The sequence below is a fragment of the Xenopus laevis genome, chromosome 7S, assembly GCF_017654675.1.
Source record: "Xenopus laevis strain J_2021 chromosome 7S, Xenopus_laevis_v10.1, whole genome shotgun sequence".
Classification (NCBI taxonomy): domain Eukaryota; kingdom Metazoa; phylum Chordata; class Amphibia; order Anura; family Pipidae; genus Xenopus; species Xenopus laevis.
In genome coordinates this window covers 84,230,810-84,253,722 of record NC_054384.1, presented here as the reverse complement: position 1 = coordinate 84,253,722, position 22,913 = coordinate 84,230,810, and the positions used below count along the sequence as shown (strand labels likewise).

The 22,913-nt window shown below is 39.1% G+C and overlaps 1 protein-coding gene across 2 annotated transcripts; it reads right to left on the bottom strand.

The window, feature by feature from the left end:
* Positions 1 to 351: 351 nt before the first annotated feature.
* Positions 352 to 22,826, bottom strand: rcn2.S (reticulocalbin 2 S homeolog). 2 transcript variants are annotated; one of them, XM_041571467.1, is made up of 8 exons: positions 22,497 to 22,826; positions 17,769 to 17,914; positions 16,369 to 16,474; positions 14,878 to 15,074; positions 12,563 to 12,676; positions 12,384 to 12,480; positions 10,108 to 10,250; positions 352 to 3,860 (listed from the first exon to the last, which is right to left on the bottom strand). In XM_041571467.1, the coding sequence occupies exons 2-8, from the start codon at positions 17,898 to 17,900 to the stop codon at positions 3,708 to 3,710; spliced, it is 942 nt and encodes a 313-aa protein (XP_041427401.1). In that variant the 5' UTR covers positions 17,901 to 17,914; positions 22,497 to 22,826; the 3' UTR covers positions 352 to 3,707. The 2 variants fall into 2 exon arrangements, with proteins under 2 accessions (XP_041427401.1, XP_041427400.1); XM_041571466.1 differs by having other exon boundaries at positions 3,669 to 3,860; positions 22,364 to 22,826.
* Between the last annotated feature and the right edge of the window lie 87 nt (positions 22,827 to 22,913).

Here is a 22,913-nt window from a genome sequence, read left to right as displayed (position 1 = left end):
AGCTTCTTTATTTCACTACTTAATTTTTGGGCTTTTTTGCACCCAGGCAAATATGACCTTCTGATGAGTTGTGCTGGCCTCTACACTACTTTATATATATATATATACATATATACATATACACACACACACACATATATACACACTGTCTATTTTATAAAGGCGTACTAGGGTTAATTTACCATGTAACTGTATAACAAATATATAAAACCCACTGAAACAAGTTAATACAGAATTCACATTTGCACACAGCCCAAAAAGTCAGTGTATATTGTACTATAAACCTAGCGATGGAGGTTTAAACCATAAAAGTAGTAATCAAAAAAAGTTACTTACAAAAAAAATTATTGTAATCTTTTATTTGTGATAGATGGTAATAAATCATAGAAGTTAGGATAAAAATTACAGGTAACAGGACAGATTACAACTTAAAAATGAAACTTAGTAAAGTAGATGAGATTTCTTTTAAATTATTGGTTGTTACCTATGTACCTTCTTATAACCAAGGTTCAGTAGGCTCGTGGGAAATGGTAATACGGATGCATTTTAGAGGACTAACCTAAAAAGCAAACATCTAGAGCAGGGGTCAGCAACCTTTACTATCAAAAGAGCCATTTTGCCCCTCTCCCACTAAAGAAAAATAGTCTGGAGCCGCAAAACATAACACAGCTTATAAACTTTTTTAACCTTTTTTTAATTTTAACTGTTACAACAACAGAATACAACAAACAGAAGTGCATTGTGTATATGCAGGGCTACTTTGAAATAAATTAAACACTGAATAGCCCTATTAAATGCTAGTGTTCTCATCTGTTTAATGTGATTTCTGTTTCTGAAGCTCCATGCTGATCGTCTCTCTCTTGTCTTGAGTGTGTGACCGCGGTAAGGACCATGAGGAATCATCTTGCTGTGGCTCAGTCTTGCCACTCCTGGGATGTCTATACAGCCCTCGCACCTGCTGGCGGCTTCTTGAGTGTGTGACCATTAGCTTACCGCGGTCGCGCACTTAAGAAGCCACCAGCAGGTGTGAGGGCTGTAAATACGACCTGACAGGCAAAGCCGCAAGACTGAGCGTCAGCAAGCAGGATGAAGAGCCGCAGGTTCCCTACCCCTGATCTAGAGGAAATATAAGTGTACTCACTTAAGTGTAGATAGTAACTTTGCCGTCCACTCCTTTGAGTATATGTGTTACTGTAGGAACATTTTGGGGCAGATTTATTATTATTCGAATGGTAAATTAGAATTTTCTAAAAAATTTTTTGGTCAAAACTCACAAATTTGATTTTTAAATCGAATTTGAATGTGAGATTTATCACACCTCGACCCTGTAAAGAGTTCTAATTCGATTATTCGCCACCTAAAACCTACCGAGTTCCCGTAGAAGTCAATGGCAGAAGTCTCTTGAACCATTTGAAGATGTTAATTGCCTTCCTGACATTCAAGCTTTTTATTCGGAGGAAAACTCGATTTGAATTTGATTCAGATTTTATCGGAATTTTTGGGTCGTTCGTATTCAATCGAATATTAGACATTTAAATTTATTATGTGAAAATTCACATAACTTCGAAATTCGACCTTGGATAAATCTGCCCCTTTGTCTAATAACTGAGAGAAGTGGGTGAAACTGCATTTAGAGACTGCTTATTGCTGGGGATCTCCACTAAAGTCCAAATAGCCAGTAATTGCTTCCATAGACGTCACAATGACAATTAATTGTATAAACAAAACACATTCTCTCCATTTATGCAAATTCTAACTGCTTTCCTAATCAAGCAATATAGCACACATGCTCGTACACACTTATACTGATACGCAGAAAAGTGTTATTCTTTGCTCACAGTCATGTTTTCCATATCAGTCTTTAAAAGAGAAAGAAAGGGCAAATTGTAGAATTGGGAAATATAGTCCATTTATGTTAAAATGAGGGCAGTCAATGTCTCTCTACTAGTTATAAACTCTAGTCCAATCATCCTTTGTGTCACCGTGGATGTGTTTTTCAAAACACATCAGTTAATAGTGCTGCTCCAGCAGAATTCTGCACTGAAATCCATTTCTCAAAAGAGCAAACAGATTTTTTATATTCAATTTTGAAATCTGACATGGGGCTAGACATTTTTTTCACCTTGAAAAAGCTATTAAGCGAAACGCGTTGGCGAGTCGCTCAAATCCTATATTTTAATTATTGAATCTTGGTGCTTTTACAGGGGTTGGATCTAATCCTCATTGCTACGGTCTTTCTTTTATCTTAAACAATCTTCCTTCCATTCTAAGGGGCCGGTGATTTGTGGCTTATCAGGGTTAACTTAGTCTTTCTAAGATCAGGGCAAGTTAATATACCAAGGCCACAGTCTCGGTTACCCTGTCCTGCCTTCCTCTTTGTGGTGTCCCAGACTTAGAAAACAACAGGCAGTTAGTTTTGGGACAACTCCACCTTCTTATATTTCATTATATCCTCTCTCTTTTCTGCTGACCGTAGCATTGGTATCATTTCTACCCAATTGTGGTCATTTTTTTATCTAATGGGATCTTTTCAATTAATTTAATTTCCAGCACTACTTATATAAATAATAGCACTTGATTAATTTAATATATCCTTTTTTTCGTGTTTTCAATAATCCTCACTTAATTCAAGTAATTTTCCCAGCTAATTGCACTCCTTTGATGAACTTTGTCATTTTTATCCTTTTTAGCTTTTTTTGGTTGATTTCAACCATGAATTGTTATTTATTGGAGAATGATAATTAATTAAACTACTTAATGGGTATTATGCACTAATTGGCACTTTATAGTATTTATGAATTATTCTAAAATCAAGTAGTTGATCAATTAATTCACTAATTGATTGGGCACTTTTTTCATTTTAACTTACTTATTTAATTAATTTATTTAAATCCTAAGAGATTTAACGTATGCTGGATACTGATTAGGTTGTTACCTACGGGGTACTTTTTTCTTTATAATTTTGAACATTTTGTCAGTTTCCCAGCTGCCCCAGTCATGTGACTTGTGCAAGCACTTTAGAATGGAACTACTTTCTGGCAGGCTGTTATTTCTTCTACTTAATGTAACTGTCTCGGTGGGACCTTGCTTTTACTATTGAGTGCTGTTCTTATATCTACCAGGCAGCTGTTATCTTGTGTTAGGGAGCTGCTATCTGGTTACCTTCCCATTGTTCTTTTGTTTGGCTGCTGGGGGGGAAAAGGGAGGGGGGTGATATCACTCCAACTTGTAGTACAGCAGTAAAGAGTGACTGAAGTTTATCAGAGCACAAGTCACATGACTGGGGGAAGCTGGGAAACTGACAATATGTCTAGCCCCGTGTCAGATTTAAAAATTAAATCTAAAAAAATCTGTTTGCTCTTTTGAGAAATGGATTTCAGTGCAGAATTCTGCTGGAGCAGCACTATTAACTGATGCATTTTGAAAAAAACATGTTTTCCCATGACAGTATCCCTTTAACAACATCTCGTAAACCAAAGACTGTACGAACAAGGAAGAACACATTCAGTGCGCAAAAGTTGGTCAAAATGCTAAGATGGAGAACCACTTATTCCAAGCTTTAAATGGCACTCAGAACCCATCTATTGAACAGAACAGTGTGCTCCTACCTTCAAACGTGTTTAAAGTAACTAGCAAACTAGTTGAGGTGTATTGTGATCTCCTATAAATAAAAAACAATAAAACTATTTATTATGAATTCGATTAAACTACAGTTCGTCGTGGTAAAACTGTTGATCTTGAAGCTGCCTTCCATAGTCTGTGGCTTCACTGGTTAAAAATATATCCTTGTTCTGTAGAATTTCCTCTTCGCTCAATCGCTGATCCTCGTTTTTATCCATTTCTGTCATCAGATGATTCGCCTTGAATAAAGACATGTCTATATAAAGAGTGTGCTAGGACATGATGTACATCAGTATTGTCTGTAGGTTATTGGAAGACATCACATTTTAGCTCCTAGATGGAACTTTTCTCAAGAACATATTTTTGGCTGATTTGCCATTTTTCTTAGTAGGAACACAATAACTAACTAAGCTGCATAAATGTTAATTGCTAAATAATCCTATTGGGCTTATTTGAAGGGATTCTGTAAGATGTAATTTTTATTTCTAAATTACACTGTTTGCAAATAATTGACTCTTCATTATAAAATGTCATTCCTGAACCACCAAGTGTTTTTTTTAGTTGTAATATTGGTGTGTAGGCAGCCATCTCAGGTCATTTTTCCTGGTCATGTGCTTTCAGAAAGAGCCAGCATTTTAGGACGGAACTGCTTTCTGGCAGGCTGTTGTTTCTCCTACTCAATGAAGTGAATGTGTCTCAGTGGGACCTGGATTTTACTATTGAGTGATGTTCTTAGATCTATAACAAACAAGGGAAAGTTGTGCTCACCACTAGTTTTTAAAACCATTAGGCGGGGGTGCAATGAGGCTGTGACCACAAAATACATATAGACAAATACAAGATTCCTCTGAAAATTGAGCATAGGACTGGCCAGATATGGGATGACTTTGACGTAGTTGGCCAGCTTAAATATATTGCAATATATGGACAAACAATCCCTGTTTTGTTTAAAGGGTAAGGCATTTTTCAGTAGCAGTAGCACAAAATGTCTCTGTCTTAAATATATTGATAATGGGTTGAGTGCAGAGGACTCTTGTATTTGTCTATATGTATTTTGTGGTCACACCCTCATTGCACCCCCGCCTAATGATTTTAAAAACTAGTGGTGAGCACAACTTTCCCTTGTTTGTTATAGTTCTACAAGAGCAGTGACCAGCTCTATGTTGTAGCTCCCACCCTCTCCAACTATAGTCAGGTGATCCCACTGGTGTCTAATAAAAGGGCAGCCAAGTTTGGGAGTTTTACTTTGAAAGCAGCTAGTAAGTTGCAGGTAAAACGTATTCGTCCCTTTTATAAAATGTATAATGAAACCATAGAATTCTTAATGAATCAGATGAAAATTGAGCATAGGACTGGCCAGATATGGGATGACTTTGACGTAGTTGGCCAGCTTAAATATATTGCAATATATGGACAAACAATCCCTGTGTTGTTTAAAGGGTAAGGCATTTTTTAGTAGCAGTATGCACAAAATGTCTCTGTCTTAAATATATTGATAATGGGTTGAGTGCAGAGGAATCTTGTATTTGTCTATTTGTTCTTAGATCTACCAGGCAGCTGTTATCTTGTGTAAGGGAGCTGCTATCTGGTTACCTTCCCATTGTTCTGTTGTATGGCTGCTGGGGGGGGGAGGGAGGGGGTGATATCACTCCAACTTGCAGTACAGCAGTAAAGAGTGACTGAAGTTTATCAAAGCACAAGTCGCATGACTGGGGGCAGCTGGGAAACTGACAATATGTCTAGGCCCATGTCAGATTTCAAAATTAAATATAAAATCTGGATTTCAGTGCAGAATTCTGCTGGAGTTGCACTATATTAACTGATTTTTTTTGAAAAAAACATTTTTTCCTGGGACAGTATCCTTTAAAGTTCAGTGTAAAGATAAAACTGGGTAGAAATACAGGCTGCACAAAATAAAACATGTTTTCAATATATTTAGCTAGCCAAAAATACTTTGCATCTCTCTAACATGTTAATCAGTCAGTGACTTGAAGGGAGCCATGTAACTAACTATTCAGTAAAAAATGATTTTGATCCTGAACATGCAGGTCAGAAATTTTACTTTAATTGACCTTCCGGCCAAAACGCCAAGCCCCTGCTCCAGGTTCCCCCAAAGAAGACAGCTCCACAAATTTGGGGATTAAAAATGAGTATATTAAGCCTTAAATGATAGATACAATGGTGCAATACAAAATCATGAAAAAGGATTGCACACTCTATAGTTAAAAAAAACAAAAAAATATTTATTTACAACAATAATTACATCATTCAGTAACTGAGCATTGCCCTACGCATTTCGACCAAACAAGGTCTTTATCAGGGGCAAGAATACAAAAAAAGGCTTTTGTATTTTTGCTCCTTATGAAGACCGCATTTGCTCGAAACGCATAGGGCAATGCTCATGAATGATGTAATTATTGTTGTGCATAAATATTTTTTTGTTTTTTTTCACTATAGAAGACCGCGTTTGCTCAAACGCGTAGGGCAATGCTCAGTTACTGAATGATGTAATTATTGTTGTGCATAAATATATATATATTTTTTTTCACTATAGAAGACCGCGTTTGCTCAAACGCGTAGGGCAATGTTCAGTTACTGAATAATGTAATTATTGTTGTGCATAAATATATATATATATTTTTTTTTTCACTATAGAGTGTGCAATCCTTTTTCTTGTCAATATCCATATGAGTCAGTGCTAAAGAAAGCTCAGGGAACAAGAATGCTGCATAAAAGTGAAATCCAAGAAGGTTAAATTTGTGATTTTTTTAATATAAAATCAGACTTTTAAAATATCACAAATTTTTCGGAATTTATTAAACCCGAGTATGGAAAAGTCAGAATCAGAAAATCCAGCATTTCAGACCTGTCGAGGTTGCATATAAGTCAATGGAAGAAGTCCAAATGATTTTATATGTGTGCTGGGTTTTCGTGCAATACCTGAATTTTCGGGTGAAAAAGCCTAAAAAAACGGCTGAAAAATCCAAAAAATTTTGAAAATCAGATTTTTTCCCGCAAAGCAAATTTTACAAAAATGTAATAATAAATAAGACTAAAAAAACCCGAGCGGGTTTGATCGAAGCTTGTAGCAGAAAATATTTAGATAAATTCAGACTTTGATAAATAACCCCCTTAGTGTAGTAGATTGTAGCAGTTCCACAATTTTCCAAACTTACTATAAAGTGTCAGATTACGCCTTACAATCACCACGTGTGTGCTTTTGGGTAAGTCTTGTGTACTTGAGTCAGCTGGATTCCTTGATCAGAAAGCAGTATCAGGTGCACGTACCATTAGCGGTCCATCATCCGCCATGCGTTCAATGAAGAAATTTTTCGTACAGCACCCATCAGTTTAAAATGCCTTTATTGGTACATTTATATGGCAAACAGCCTGGACTGCTATTGGGTGCTTTTGGGTAAGGCCAGACGAGGAGATTCGGGGAGATTTTGTCGCCTGCTCGACTTGGGCGACTTTTGTGTCGCTCGACTTTGGGCGACTATTGAAAACGCATCGCCGCGCGTGATGTGGCGATAAGTCGCCAGGCGGCAAAATCTCCCCGAATCTCCTCGTCTGGCCTTACCCTTAAGGTGGGTACTTACAAACGTTTAACTTTAAAACACACTCATCAAAAAGACTAAGATGGGACTGTCAGATGTTGCTCCATACTGCAACCAACAGGAGCTTCTATCTATGTAATGCTCTGGATCTCATATTTACCAGACTCTGTTCAACCACCAATTTTACTAACTCCCCATTTCCCCTCTCTGATCACAATATGCTCACATTTCAACTCTCACTAACCCCCTCCTCACCCCCTGCTATTCCCCAAACACGTACTTACCGTGACTTGCAAGCTATAGACGTGTCACATCTCTCTTCTTCCTTTGACTCTCTTCACTCTAATATCTCAGCCATCTCATGTCCTAATGTGGCTACCTCTGTCTACTATAGTACTCTCACCACTGCCCTAAATGAGCTTGCTCCTATAAAAACTAAACGTTCTAGACCCAAACCACTTCAACCTTGGCATACTGCTCATACAAAAGCGCTCCAAAGACACTCACGTGCACTCGAGCGTCGCTGGCGCAAATCCCGTTCAGAATCAGACTTTTGGAGCTACAAATCTGCCCTGCGCTCCTTTAACACCAGCCTCTTCCAAGCCAAACAAACATACTTTACTTCACTCATTAACTCCCTTTCTAAAAAACCAGCACAACTTTTCTCCACCTTTAACACTCTCCTTTCCCCTTCTCCACCCCCTCCATGCACATCTGTCTCTGCTCAAGATATTGCTGAGCACTTCAAAAACAAAATTGACACTATCAGAAGGGACATTACACTACTCAACCCCCCTAGACTTCCACCACCCTCCCTCCACACTCCCCAGTCCCTCCTGTGCTCCTTCACCCCTGTCACTGATGAGGAAGTCTCAAAGCTTCTGGCCTCTTCTCACCTTACCACCTGCCCGCTTGATCCAATTCCCTCAAAACTTCTCCGCAATACCAATCCTTGTCTAATCAAAGCCTTAACTCACCTATTTAATCTTTCCCTCTCAACTGGACTGTTTCCTTCTCAACTAAAACATGCTCTTGTCACCCCTATTCTGAAAAAACCCTCTCTTGATCCCTCCAATCTTGACAACCTCCGACCTATCTCTCTGCTACCTTTCATCTCTAAACTACTTGAGCGCCTAGTCTACAACCGACTTACCTCATTCCTCTCTGACAATAACCTGCTGGACCCCCTACAATCTGGTTTTAAGCCACAACACTCCACGGAAACTGCCCTGACTCGACTGACTAATGACCTTTTAACCGCTAAAGCCAACAATCACTTCTCACTACTAATACTGCTTGATCTCTCAGCCGCATTTGACACTGTAGATCACCCTCTCCTCCTCCAGTCCCTCCAGTCACTTGGCCTTCGTGACACAGCCCTGTCCTGGTTCTCTTCTTACATCACCAATCGTTCCTTCAGTGTCTCCTACAATGGAGTAGCATCTTCTCCCCTACCTCTTTCTGTTGGAGTTCCCCAAGGCTCTGTCCTGGGACCATTACTATTCTCCCTCTATACTTCCTCCCTTGGCAAATTAATAAATTCTTATGGTTTCCACTACCACCTCTATGCTGACGATACTCAGATCTATCTCTCATCTCCTGATCTCAACCCAGAACTCCTAACTCGCGTCTCCTCCTGCCTGTCCGCTATCTCTACCTGGATGTCACAACGCTACCTTAAATTAAACCTCTCTAAAACTGAAATGGTTCGCTTTCCTCCAACTAACACCAGTAGCATCCCCGAAGTATCCATCATAGTTAACAATTCCACTATCACCCCCTCTCCCCAGGCCCGGTGCCTTGGGGTTATCCTGGATTCTGCCCTGTCATTCACTCCTCATATCCAGTCACTTATTAAATCTTGTCACTTCCACCTAAGGAACATATCCAAAATACGATCATTTATCACCCAAGACGCTGCCAAAATTCTTATTCACTCTCTCAACATATCGCGTCTAGACTACTGTAACTCTCTCTTAATTGGCCTCCCCCTCCAGAGACTGTCACCTCTCCAGTCCATAATGAACACTGCTGCGAGGCTCATACACCTCAGCAACCGCTCCTCCTCTGCCTCGCCATTCTGTCAATCCCTGCACTGGCTTCCGTTACCTTTCAGAATCAAATTCAAATTAATGACACTGACTTTCAAAGCACTTCATAACTCTGCCCCACCCTACATCTCTGAACTCATCTCTATATACTCACCCACTCGCTTACTACGCTCCTCTACTGACCTGCTACTCAACTCTTCTCTCATTACCTCCTCACATGCTCGCATTCAAGACTTTGCAAGGGCTGCACCCCTCCTCTGGAACGCTCTCCCACGGTCTGTCCGACTTTCTCCCAACCTTTCTACTTTCAAGAAATCTCTGAAAACGCACTTCTTTCGAGAAGCCTACCCTCACTCTGATTAACTACCAAACGCAATACCACATTTCTCACCCACTTAATTCGATCTTGCCCACACCTTGTGTATTACTCCCTTCCCTTTAGACTGTATGCCTATGCATAGGGCCTTCCTCACCTTTTTGTACCTGTATTGATTGTGATGTTTGTTACTCCATATATTCTATGTATGTAATTCATGTGATGTAGTTGTATAATCACATTTACTTTACAGTGCTACGCAATATGTTGGCGCTATATAAATACATGTTAATAATAATAATAATAATAATCTATGTGTCATGGTGCCTTGAATACCAGGAATACCTAGTTGGAACAAAAGGGGGACTCCTGAGGCTGTGGTTACGCTATACCTAATTAAATCCTTTTTCTTGATTTTGTGTAGTACTATATTGGAGACTTTAATAGACAGCCTTCTAACAGTTTTTTGATTACAATGGTACAATACAACTAGGGACATACAAGCTCCTGAACCAAAGTGTATAAGGAACCACAAATCCCATTCACATAAGCATTACATTACCTCTTCTTGTGATATTCCCAAGTTATTTGGAACAATCCAAGAGAGGAGCTCCGTAGGGTTGAGTCTGCCATCACCATCCTTATCATAATCATTCACAAATCGGTCTTTCTCAACGATTAACCAGTGTGGATTTTCCACTGCACCTTAAATAAAATGCAAAATTAAAGTAGGGTGGGAAGACATATCTAACAGATACATTATCACAGCAACATTTAATCTAGGAAACTTGCTGCCAACACATATGAATAAATACAGGTATTAGTCCTGTTATCCAGAATGTTCAAAACCTGGCGTTTCCCGGATAAAGGGGTCTTTCTGTGATTTGGATCTCCACCCCACAAGTCTGCTAAAAATCATTTAAACATTAATAAAGGGGTTGTTCACCTTCTAACACTCATTTCAGATAGTTTACCAGAAATAAAGATTTTTTTCAGTTACTTTGTATTTTCTATTTATGACCATTTTTCTAATATTGAAGTGTAAAGTTTCATTTTTGACCCTGAGGGCTAAAAAGCCTGAATATAAAAACACGGCTTTTCAAACCTGTCGAGGTTGCATAAAAGTCAATGGGGACAGTCCCATTGATTTTTGGTTGTGTTGGGGGTTTCGAGCAATTTCACTATGTTTTCAGAGCTTTCGGGTGAAAACTCCGAAAAATTCTTGAGATTTCAGGCAAAATTCATGAAAAAAATCGTGAAAATCTGAGCTTTTCCCACAAAGCAAATTTTTGGCAAAATGTAATAATAAATAAGCGTTAAAACTGCGAACGGGTTAGATCGGAGTTTGTAGCAGACGATATTGAGATAAATTCGGACCTTGATAAATAACCCCCTTAATGTTAAGCATATATTTTTGAAAAAAAAAAAAATGAAAGATGGAAAGTAATTGAAAAAAGTCTTCATTTCTGGTGAACAATCTGTTCAAAACTGAAAAAGTTTTGAATTGTGAAAAACCCCTTTCAACTAAATAGGATTGTTTAGCCACCAATAAGGATTGATTGGATCTTAGTTGAGATCGGGTACTGTTTTATTATTATAGAGAAAGAGAAAATCATTTTTTTTAATTATTTGCTTAAATGAACTCTATCTACTTTCTGTAGGTCAGAAATTTCTGGATAACAAACTAACTACTAAAAAAACAAAATGCTAAAAAGACAAAAACTGTGAATCAGACATTGGCACAGATTACATAGCAGTATATGGTTTCTTTCAGGTAAGGAGAAAACAACATATCCTTTGATTACCTCTGGTCACACTGAAAACTGAATACTCTGAATACTGATATAATCTTCTCCAACAGTTTTATTCCTTGCACACATACTGACATTTTTTAATAAATGCCATTATAGGTTTTTACAAGCTTGTTAACCACATCTGAGTCCATCATTTGGAATCTTCAGGTCGCAAAAAAATACATAGTGCAGCATATATAGTAGCCATTAAACTCCAATACATACATATGCAGGGCCGCCATCAGGGGGGGGGCAGGGGGGACAAGTGTCCCAGGCATGAAGGGGGGCCGGCAGTGCTGCAGTTTTGAAAAGAGCTGGGCCCCCCTTGCGATCAATAGCTTTTTATAACGTGTGTGTGTGGGGGGTTACTTTTTTAGCGCTGATGTCTGTGTGGTATTTGGGCGGGATGGAGTGGGCGGGATCTGAGGTGGGGCTTGGGCGCTAGTGTGGGCAGGGACCTGAAAATTTTGTTGTACGGGGCCCCATGATTTCTAATTGCTGCCCTGTATATGTATACAGGAAACCTGCAATTATTTCAGTGTTGGTAGCCGTTAAGCTTCCAAAGCCATCCTTTGTAATATGAGCACATTATTGCTTTATTTTCTTTATGACATAGAATGACAGCAGTAACATTCTGCTATGGAATTGGGATTCCCTTAAAATGTTGCTGAATGATTCTCTTGTCATATATACAATAAAGGCACAAAAAAATTGTTATTTAAATCAAATTGGGAGCAGAATCAGTAAACACTATTAATGAGCATGTTGGAGACCTCTAGTGACCAAAAAGAGGTAAAACCACAATCTCAAAAATTACTCCAAAACATGCTATTCAATAAAAAATATATTTTATTCACATCAGTAGTTAAAAAACATGTATAGTATTCCCTCTAACGCCTAACGCGTTTCATGCTTACCCAGCACTTAGTCATAGGCAGAAAAAAAATTGTGGTTTGCTTGTACTACGACTTTTAATAACTGCCTTGTTGCCGAATTCCAGGATGATAAACTCTTCAGTGAATGGATTAAGGATCTATAAACCAACCTGAATCTTGTGTATAATCTCCAAGGTATTCTTCCAAGCTAACAAATCCATCTCCATCCTCGTCATGTTCTTCCAAAGCTCCCTCAATTACAAATTCCTAAAGCAATGAGAGGGCTGAATGAGAAATATATATATATATATATATATATATATATATATAATATTAATTTACTTCTTACCGACATATGATCAGTTTCCTCTGGGTGCTCAAAATCTGTAAATTCTGTTAGATTCAAACCAGGAATCTTATCTGTGTCTGCATGGTCAAACCGCCTTTTGTCTTTCATATGAATCTTTAAATGCAAGGAAGATATAAATTGCATGTATTTAAGAGTCATTTGCATTTACTAAACATCCACTTCAGTTCCTGAATAATTTGCATTAGCACCTACATTATGCATGTACTATCATTTCATTTTGCAGAGACCATCTGCATTTTTAAAGGGGCAGATTTAGCAAAGTGTGAATTTAGAACTCACCAAGTTCTAGTCATTCCGATGGGATTTTTAAAAGAATATTTATCAAATGGTGAACTCCATTGATAAATATGATTCCAAAGTAGGGATGCACCGAATCCAGGATTCAGTCTTTTTCAACATGAATCAGAATTTGCATATGCAAACTAGGGACGGGAGGGAAATTGCCTGACTTTTTGTCACAAAACAAGGAAGTAAAAAATGTTTTCCCCCACTATATGCAAATTAGGATTCAGATTCCGGATTCTGCCAAAGCTTTCGCTAAGGATTCGGGGGTTTGGCCAATTCCGAAAGAGTGGATTCGGTGCATCCCTATTCCTAAGTCACTAAATTTTTTCTGGCTTGTTTCTGAAAAGCCTGTTATTTTTTGAATTTTTGCCCAAAAAGTCAAGGGTTATTTCCAGCATAGACCACCTCCCATTGACTTATATACAACCTCCGCAGGTCTGAGATGACGGATTTTCGGATTATGACTTTTTTTTTTCTTGACATTACATTATGAATTATCTGGAGAAAGAAAGGTTTAAAGGAGAAGGAAAGGTAAACTAAGTAAGCTTTATCAGAAAGGTCCACCTAAATATTATGTACCAGAAAACCCTCAAAGTAATGCTGCTCTGAGTCCTCTGTCAGAAGTATCACAGCATTTCTTTCCTTCTATTGTGTATTTATTGGCTTCTGTATCAGACTTCCTGCCTTCAGCTTAAACCTCCTTGCCCCGGGTGTGAGCATGCTCAGTTTGCTCCTCTTCCCCCCCCCTTTTCTGCTGTAATCTGAGCCCAGAGCTATGAGTGAGCAGAGAGCGCCTCCATAGCTTTCCTTCTCCATTAAAGGACCAGTAACATCAAAAAAATTTTTTAAAAAAATTCGTTAGTACACAACAAAAAAAAAAAACACATACACAAATCATACTTTAAAAAAGCAAAGTCTTTATTAATAAATAACTTACAGAAACTCTGCTTCCTGTCTTCTACAGAAACGGCGAAAGGGCGACCATCCATTGAGCGGTGCTTGATTTCTCCTCCCTGGCTCTCTGCTGCTGGATCCTTCAGCTGCCACATTCTGTGTTTCTGTAGTGCAGCGGCGCTTCCAGCATGAACTTGAGGTGGATCTGCGGTGCCGCTGTTCCTATGGGCCATGATCTCTCTATCACTGCTGTAACAGCTCAGGCCCTACAAGATCCCCCTCCGCCCGGGGAGGTGAGTCCTGGTCAGTTCCCTGTAGGGCGGCTGTGTGGCAAGGGGAGAAAGAAGACTCTTCACAGTTCTCTTCACAGTTTGCTGGGACAACCGGTAGTGCGCCCTCGCAGCTGCGCGCACCCGCTGCAACTGTTTCTCTCTGGCGCTTTGCAGCTACCGACAAAACTACAAGTCCCACCATGCATCCGTCCCATCTGCTGGGCAGCTTCTCCGAAAGCGTTACCGGCAGTGGGATGCAGGGACTTGTAGTCAGCTGGATGCAGAGCCCCGCAGCTCAGCAGTGCCTGAGCTGTTACAGCAATGAGAGAGAGAACATGGCCCATAGGAACACCGGCACCGCAGATCCGCCTCAAGTTCCTGCTGGAAGCGCCGCTGCACTACAGAAAGCACAGAATGTGGCAGCTGAAGGATCCAGCAGCAGAGAGCCAGGGAGGAGAAATCAAGCACCGCTCAATGGATGGTCGCCCTTTCGCCGTTTCTGTAGAAGACAGGAAGCAGAGTTTCTGTAAGTTATTTCTTAATAAAGACTTTGCTTTTTTAAAGTATAATTTGTGTATGTGGTTATTTTTCGTTGTGTACTAACGAATTTTTTTAAAAATTTTTTTGTTGTTACTGTTCCTTTAATACTTATGTCACAAAGTCAGATACGTTAAAGGTGTTACTACCAAGGCATATTTATGACGGGGGTCACCAATATGCTTGAATATGCCCCAGATGTAAGTGGCTGTAATAATGTCAGACGCAACAAGAAAGTTGTCAATTTAAAGGAAAAACGTATCACCAAACTCACAGTGATACAATACATGCTACAAAATACCATACCAGCCGGAATGATTCTTCTTCTTCATCTTCAAGAACAGTGTTTTCATCGTAATCAATAATTCGGTCATACAGGTGCATATTGTATTCATCCCAGGTCACAATGCCATCGCCATCTTTGTCAATATCAGCAAAATGCTCTTTTGTATCTTCTAATATATAGTGTCGGAATGATTTCTGAATCCAAGAACTCAGCTCCTCTGTTGGATTAAAGAAGAAATAAACATTTTATAAGTACAGCCTAAATCACCGATCCCCAACCAGTAGCTTGCGAGCATGAGGTGGCTCACCAACCCATTGTATGTTGCTACTAGTGGCCTCAAAGCAGGTGCTTATTTTTGAATTCTTAAAGGCACGTTTTAGTTGCAAAAAAACCAAAAAAAAAACCAGAGCCAAACAGAGCCTCCTGTAGGCTGCCAGGTCACATAGCAGCTACCATAGTCCTTATTTGGCACCCCTAGAAACTCTTTGCATGTTTATATTGCTCTCCAACTCATTTTACAATTGAATGTGGCTAACAGGTAAAAAAAAATGTTGGGGATCCCAAGTCTAAACAATAAGCAGAGTCAGAATTCACTTATGTTATTATAATGCAGTATACACTTTACAGTATATGCAGTCTTTTAATCATCATACTTCTGCATAAAAAATTAATTATTAGTATTAAATAGCCAGAAAGTCTCTAAGGGGCAGATTTATTAAAGGTCGAATTGAAAATTCAAATTCTAATTGTCAATGGTCAAAACTGTCAAATTCGACTAGGATGCTATCCAAACTCAATTCGAGTATTTTAAAAAAAATTCTAATTCAATTTTCGAGATTTACCATACTTTGTCCCTTTAAGAATATGAATTAGACTATTGGCCACCTAAAACCTGCCCAATTGCTGTTTAAGTCAATGGGAGAGGTCCAGGCATCAATTTGGAGATATTTGCAGCCGTCCTGACACTCAATTTTTTTCGAATCGAGTTTGATCGAATTTGATCCGAGTTTTCAGGTCATTTTAATTCGTCCGAGTTTCAAAAATTCTATTTTATTAATACATTTTGACTAGTCGAATTTATGGGAGTTTAAAAAAAATAAACCTAACATGAATTCGAAATTTAACCCTTGATTAATGTGCCTCCAAAAGTTAATATAAAGATGAGCACCTTTTTGCATAACAGAAAAACTTGAAATACTAGGAGCGATGCCACAGATGCTATTAACTTATTGGGGCCATATAAGTGCAAGGGTATTGGCTTTAATCCAGTTTAATAAAGTGGTTGTGAAAAGGCCAGTTTGTTCTGCTATCACAAATCAGAGAGTTAATGCTATAGCACTAAGGAGAGCAACATTTCAAAGACCTATGGGCACTTAGCAGGGTGCAAAGTGTGAAAAACATGGCGTTTATGATAAGTAAATCACCCCTTATACTGTATGCTTAAATATCTGTTAATTCGTCACAATATGTACATCATAACATGAATGAAAAACCATTGCTCTTGTACTTACCTTCTGTTAGATATCCATCTGAGTCTGTATCGATTCTCCTTATAATCAACTTGAGCCTTTTTAGCTGATCTTCTGAACTTAATTCAGTGAATTCTTCAGCTTCTTCCTGTGGAAGTAAGTCAAAGCTACAAATCAGTAATTATGGCAGAAAATGACAATGCCGTATTCCAGAGACTGCTTTTAAAGGAACAGTAACACTAAAAACTGAAAGTGTATTAAAGTAAATAAATTATTATGTACTCCTGCTTTGCACTGGTAAAAGCTGTGTATTTGCTTCAGAAAGACTACTATAGTTTATATAAACAAGCTGCTGTGTAGCTCTGGGGCCAGCCATTCAAGCTGGAAAAAAAGAAACGGCACAGGTAACATAGCGGATAACACCATTGTATTGGACAGTACAGAACGCATTTTAGGACATCATCAGGAGAACACATGCTCCTGTGTGCACTCTCCTAACGAAGAAGTATGCAGACTCATCTCTTATTATATTCACTTATCCCAAGAGGCTGCAGTCACACCTCCATGCTGCCCATATTTGCTGTTGCAATCTCCCCCCTCGTGTCTCATTCCTCAGCCCTCAGTACAAACGCTTTCTATCCTCTGCTCTCAGCCCTCCCGCATCAGATCTCAGCTCCTAAGCCAGGCTGATGGCTGAGGAGGGAGGGCTGAGGATGGAGAGCGCTTGTATTGAGGGCTGAGGACAGACAGTGTTTGTACTGAGGACCGAGGAGGGTGGGCTGAGTAGGGAGGACCAAGGACAGAGGTGCGACTGCAGCCTTTCAGGATGGGTGAGAGAAAAAGCAGGCGATATTGCATTCCTCTGCTTTAGGAGATCGCATGCAGGAGAGCGATTTTCTAAAATGCTTTCTGTAGGACAGGGCTTATCTGTTATGTGCCATATAACCTGTGCCTTTTCTCCTTTTACAGCTTTTACCATTGCATGTTAACTGTGTATGTTAATTACTTTCAAAACACTTTTAAGGTGTTACCTTTCCTTTAATATACAATTATGGGATCTGTTATCAGGAAACCCATTTTCCAGAAAGATCCGAATTAAGGACGGGCCGTCTCCCATGGACTTCATTATAAATAAATAATCCACATTTTCAAAAATGATTTCCTTTTTCTCTGTAATAATAAAACAGTAGCTTGTACTTGATCCCAACTAAGATATAATTAATCCTTATTGGAAGCAAAACCGGCCTATTGGGTTTATTTAATGGTTACATTATTTACTAGTAGACGAAGATCCAAATTACAGAAAGATCCATTATCTGGAAAACCCCAAGTTCCAAACATTCTGTATAATAGGTCCCATACCTATACTAATGTATTTTACATGTTGTGTGGGTGTTCTGTGAGTGAATGTCAGCATTTTGTGTTGCTATAGATTACACTACCTCTCCTCCAAGGAACAGCTTTTTGTCGTACTCAGCATTGTGCTCCCCATTCTCATAGTGTTCATCATGCTGATGGGCTAAAGAAGCAGCCAAGCACATGGTGAAAAAACACCAGAATGTACATGTCTTCATTTTTCCTGAAATCACTAAAAACAGAAGAAAAGCTGTGTTATTTACAAAAGAACCTTATTATTTGAGCTCATGAATATATATATATATATATATATATATATATATATATATATATATATATCCTATTGGAAATGCTGCAAAGGTCTTCTTCACCTCTTGTATCATTTGTTTGTTGCTATGTATGTGATTCTAGATGTTCAATGTATAAACCCATTTATTGTACAGCGCTGCAGAATATGTTGGAGCTTTATAAATACATATCAATACAAATATTATAGGGGGAACTCCACACAAACATAACACGCTTATTGAAAAGTAAACATAATTTCAAGCAACTTTGCAATATACATCAATTAAAAACTACGGTATGCAAACTTTTCATGATTTTTAATGGTTTGGAACAGTTCCTAAGCCTAGCCCCCTGTTTTCCAGCTGATCTGTCTGACTACTTTGCTGAGCTTTTGTATCAACAGCCATCTGTCCTCAGCCTGCATCCTACAAACCCCACAATTCCCTGCACATGTGACTTCAATAAGGAAAGGAACAATTACAGTGCAATGCATTGTAGGTTATGTAGTTCCTGCATGCAGCCTGCAAGCTGTGGAGAAGTTGTTACAACTTGTAACATCAGTATTTAGTCCCTCCTTTCCTGAAAGGATTTCATATGATGCAGAAAGAGAAGAACTGGATTTCAGCATAGAAAATGGCATTTATTCATACTTTTTGAAGAGACAGATAACTGTGATGGGTATATTAGGGGTTTCTGTGTTATGTGGGCCTCTTTATCAATTTTTTGGTTTGGAAGCTGGAGTCATCTGAAAAATGACTCCAAATCCTATTCATGATCATGTTGGTCAAGCAAAATAACCTAATTACACTATATATAAATTATCTGAATCTTGTTTCCTTTGGTCTGGGAATTCATAATTATAACAAGCAGGCAGCAGCCATTTTGTGGACACTGTTATTAAGACAAGCCTTCCATCATCTCAGAATCTTGTTTGTGCACCAGAATGGGGGACTTGATGTTCATCCCTAGGCATTGGTTAAACAATTAAATGGTAAGGACAGAGGGGGGAATGTGAGGAGAGCAGTGATATATATAGGAGTGCTGAATGGAAAGTGAAAGCAATTGCCTGCCCTGCCTCTATGCCCAGGGCATAGAGGAGGGGCAGACAATATTTGATTGACAGCTGAGATTTTTAAATGAGTTTACAACAGCTATGAAAGCTTTAATAAAAAAAATGTGGATTTCATGTTTCATTTGAAAAGGACTTTTATTATACAGCTTTTTATGTCTGGGTGATGGGTCCACTTTAAAAAAGAAGTCTGGTGCACAGTCTGGGCAACAGGACCCCACTTGTCATATAGGGAATAGAAAAACAAGCACAACAGGCTTGATGCAAACAGGGATTAAGCTTGTGTGTTTAATTTGAATGTGGTGTTTCTGGGACACGCCCAATGTCTCATCAAATATGATCAGACTGGCTGACATGATAGTGGAACTGCAGAAGATAGTTCAAACCTGCCTGATCCTTAAGCTGGCGATAGTCGTAAAGATCTGATCGTGCGAATCGAGGATTCGTACGATTTTCAAACCGTGTGTGTTGAGTCCCGACATTTTTCGTCTGGCGGAGATCGGTCGTTTGGTCGATCGGACAGGTTAGAAAATTTCTGTCGGCTGCCGATAATATCTCTGCATGTATTGCCGATTGTACGATTTTCAGTGGGAGACTGTCACCAGCTTTAAACCAACCAATGTCCATGGATTGCTAAGCACCATTGCAGATACCAATAATTGTACTTAGTTTCTAACTATTTTTGGTACAGATAAGGCCAAATTAAGAGTTTCAGGCAGATGATCCGTAACAGTTTTGTGTACAATCAGGGATAAAACTCAAGCAGACTGCACTTTAAAAGAAAAGGCGAATAAAGTGCATAGAATACCAAAAATAGTTCTTAGTGCAAATAGAAAAGTAACTAAAACATGCAGCATGATAGAGGTCCCTTTCAACAGCACTAATTCTTCCAGTTATACCAAGTTTTCTTGTCGATAGAAGGTGTATGTAGTTGTATGAAAGAGATCGTTTAGCAATAAGCCAAGAGAAATCCATAAGACACTGATATCTGTGCTACAGAACAGCCTGACATGAGAACAATGACAAAGAACATTAAACAATGGGGCCTCTTTAACAAATATCATTAATAACCCATACGCTTCTATTCAGTAATATATTATGATTCTATTAGGAAACACACCTACGTTTTCCTAACTTATCGTAAAAACCAAACTTATGTTTTGTTTGCATGTAAAATTTGTATTTGTTCAAACAGCATCCACATATAAACTCTTTCTTGGCAACAAATGTAGTATGTTATTGAATGGCTAATCTTTCAATTGGCCTCCCATTTTTAGTTTTTTAAATTTTTTTTAATTATTTGCATTCTTTTGACTCTTTCCAGCTTTCAAATGGGGGTCACTGACCCATATAAAAAAACAAATTCTCTGTAAGGCTACACATGTATTGTTTAGGGATGCACCGAATCCAGGATTCGACCATTTTCAGCAGGATTCGGATTCAGCCGAATACTTCTGTCTGGCCGAACCGCATCTGAATCCTAATTTATATATGCAAATTAGGGGTGGGGAGGGAAATCGCAAGACTTTTTGTCACAAATCAAGGAAATAAAAATGTTTCCCCCTTCCCACCCCTAATTTGCATATGCAAATTAGGATTCCGTTCGGTATTCGGCCGAATCTTTAGTGGATTCGGTGCATCCCTAGTATTGTTATTGCTACTTTCTATGCAGTCCCTCTCCTATTCATATTCCAGTCTCTTATTCAAATCAACGCATGGTTGCTGGGGTAACAATTATATGGGACAGGATCAATACAAGGGACTATGAAAGAGAGGCATGGCAGCTGAGCAGGAATTACACTGACATGGACCAATATTAGCTGCCCATTTGGACCCTCCAGATTAAGTCTCTACCTTAAAGGGGTTGTTCACCTTTGAGTTAACTTTTAGTATGATGTAGAGGGTGATATTCTGAGACAATATGCAGTTGGTTTTAATTTTTTATTATTTGTTGTTTTTGAGTTATTTAGCTTTTTATTCAGCAGCTCTTCAATTTGCATCTTAAGCAATCTGGTAACTAGGGTCCAAATTACCCCAGCAACCGTGCATGGATTTGACTAAGAGACTGGAATATGAATAGAAGTTGTCTAAGTAGAAGGATCAGTAATAAAAAGTAGAAGGGAGTCAGCGATGCCCATTTGACAGCTGCAAAGATTCAGAAGAAAAAGGCAAATAACTATAAAACAATAAAAAAAAAAATAACCAATTGAAAAGTTGATTAGAATTGGCTGTTCTATAACATAATAAAAGTTACCTTAAAGGGGACCCGTCACCCAAAAAAATTATTCAAAATCCTATTTGATCACATTAGTCAAGCAAAATGAACTTTAATTACACTATATAGATTATTTGAATCTTGCTTCCTTCAGTCTGGGAATTCAAAATGATAGCAAGCAGGCAGCAGCCATTTTGTGAACACAAGCATTGCATCATCTCAGAATCTTGTTTGTGCACCAGAATGGGGGACCTGATGTCCATCCCCCATGCACTGGCTACACAATTAAATGGTTAAGAGAGCAGTGACATGTAGGAAGTGCTGAATGGAAAGTGAAAGTAAGTGTCTGCCCTGCCTCTATGACAATATTTGATTGACAGCTGGAATTTTTAAATGAGCTTTGAATGCTTAAATAAAAAATAGAAATTGGATTTCATGTTTAATTTGAAAAGGATTTTTATTATACAGATTTTTTGTGTCTGGCTGAAAGGTCCACTTTAAAGGTGAACCACCCCTTTAAAGGAGAATTCAACCCTTAACTAAAAAAAACCCTTCCTCCCCTACCCAACGTGTAGGTTTTTTTTGGTTAGGGGTTGAGTTCTCCTTTAAGAGGGGCACACCGATTATTGGCCAGATATAGATCATGCAGCTTTAAAAGTCCAGTCAATATTCACCAACTCCCTGATACGGGTTGTTCCCAATGGGTAGGACATGTTGGGTAGCAGATATTGGTTTATGGCCAGTTTTAGAGACAAAAGGCTCCTAGACAATACACAGCCCTTAAGTGGGAGCCTTGAGCGAAAACCCCTACAACTATTGCAGAACTAAAAATCCACAACTTCCCTTCCCACTTCACAATCTGAATGTCTTCACACATCTTATATTATTAAATGTTAGCAACAAGTCTTCTCCCTAGGGGCCCTAATGGTACTGGGGGGGGGGGGGCAGCCATACCAAATATCCTCCCTACTCTATTGTACAACAAACAGCGCAGCTGAGGTTGGGATCCCACAGAAAATGCACTGACAACCCCAATGTGAGAAACAGTCACATCCCACTTATGATTGAGTGAACTTGATGGACCTGTGGCTTTTTTTAAACTAACTTACTATGATTTCGGTGCTTTAAGTAGTGACGTCAGCAGTGGAGTGGGTGTTAGTGCGGGCAAGGACTCTAACACTTGCGCTTTATTAGTTACACGAGCGGTATCCGTGGGTGAGTGGGAAGCAGCCGGGTCCCTACCGTCAGACAGTGTCTCTGTGAGTCTACTCCCACGGATAGCGCATAATAATTGCCTCCTGGCTCCGGATCAAGATGAGCCTGCAGTCGCCGCTATCCTACTAATTCCCTTTCCCTCCCAGTAAGGGAATAAACAGTGGGTGACGCCACGGGTCATGTGACCAAGCTGTGCTTTGTGGGACGTGCTTAGGACTGAGGGAGGAGCTAGTATTTCTGGACTACGTCTCCCTGTATCCCGACATTGGTTGAAAGTAGTCGAGGGACACTGGGAGTCAACGTTTTAAAGCTCACGCCACAAAGCTGGGGACAAGACAATTTACAGTTAGTGCCCCTTGTGGTGCTTTTAATTAAATTTGACCCGAAAGGCTTTCCGTCAGTAAGTCCTGGGGGTGTGGCTTGTACATGTGACATTGTGTGCTC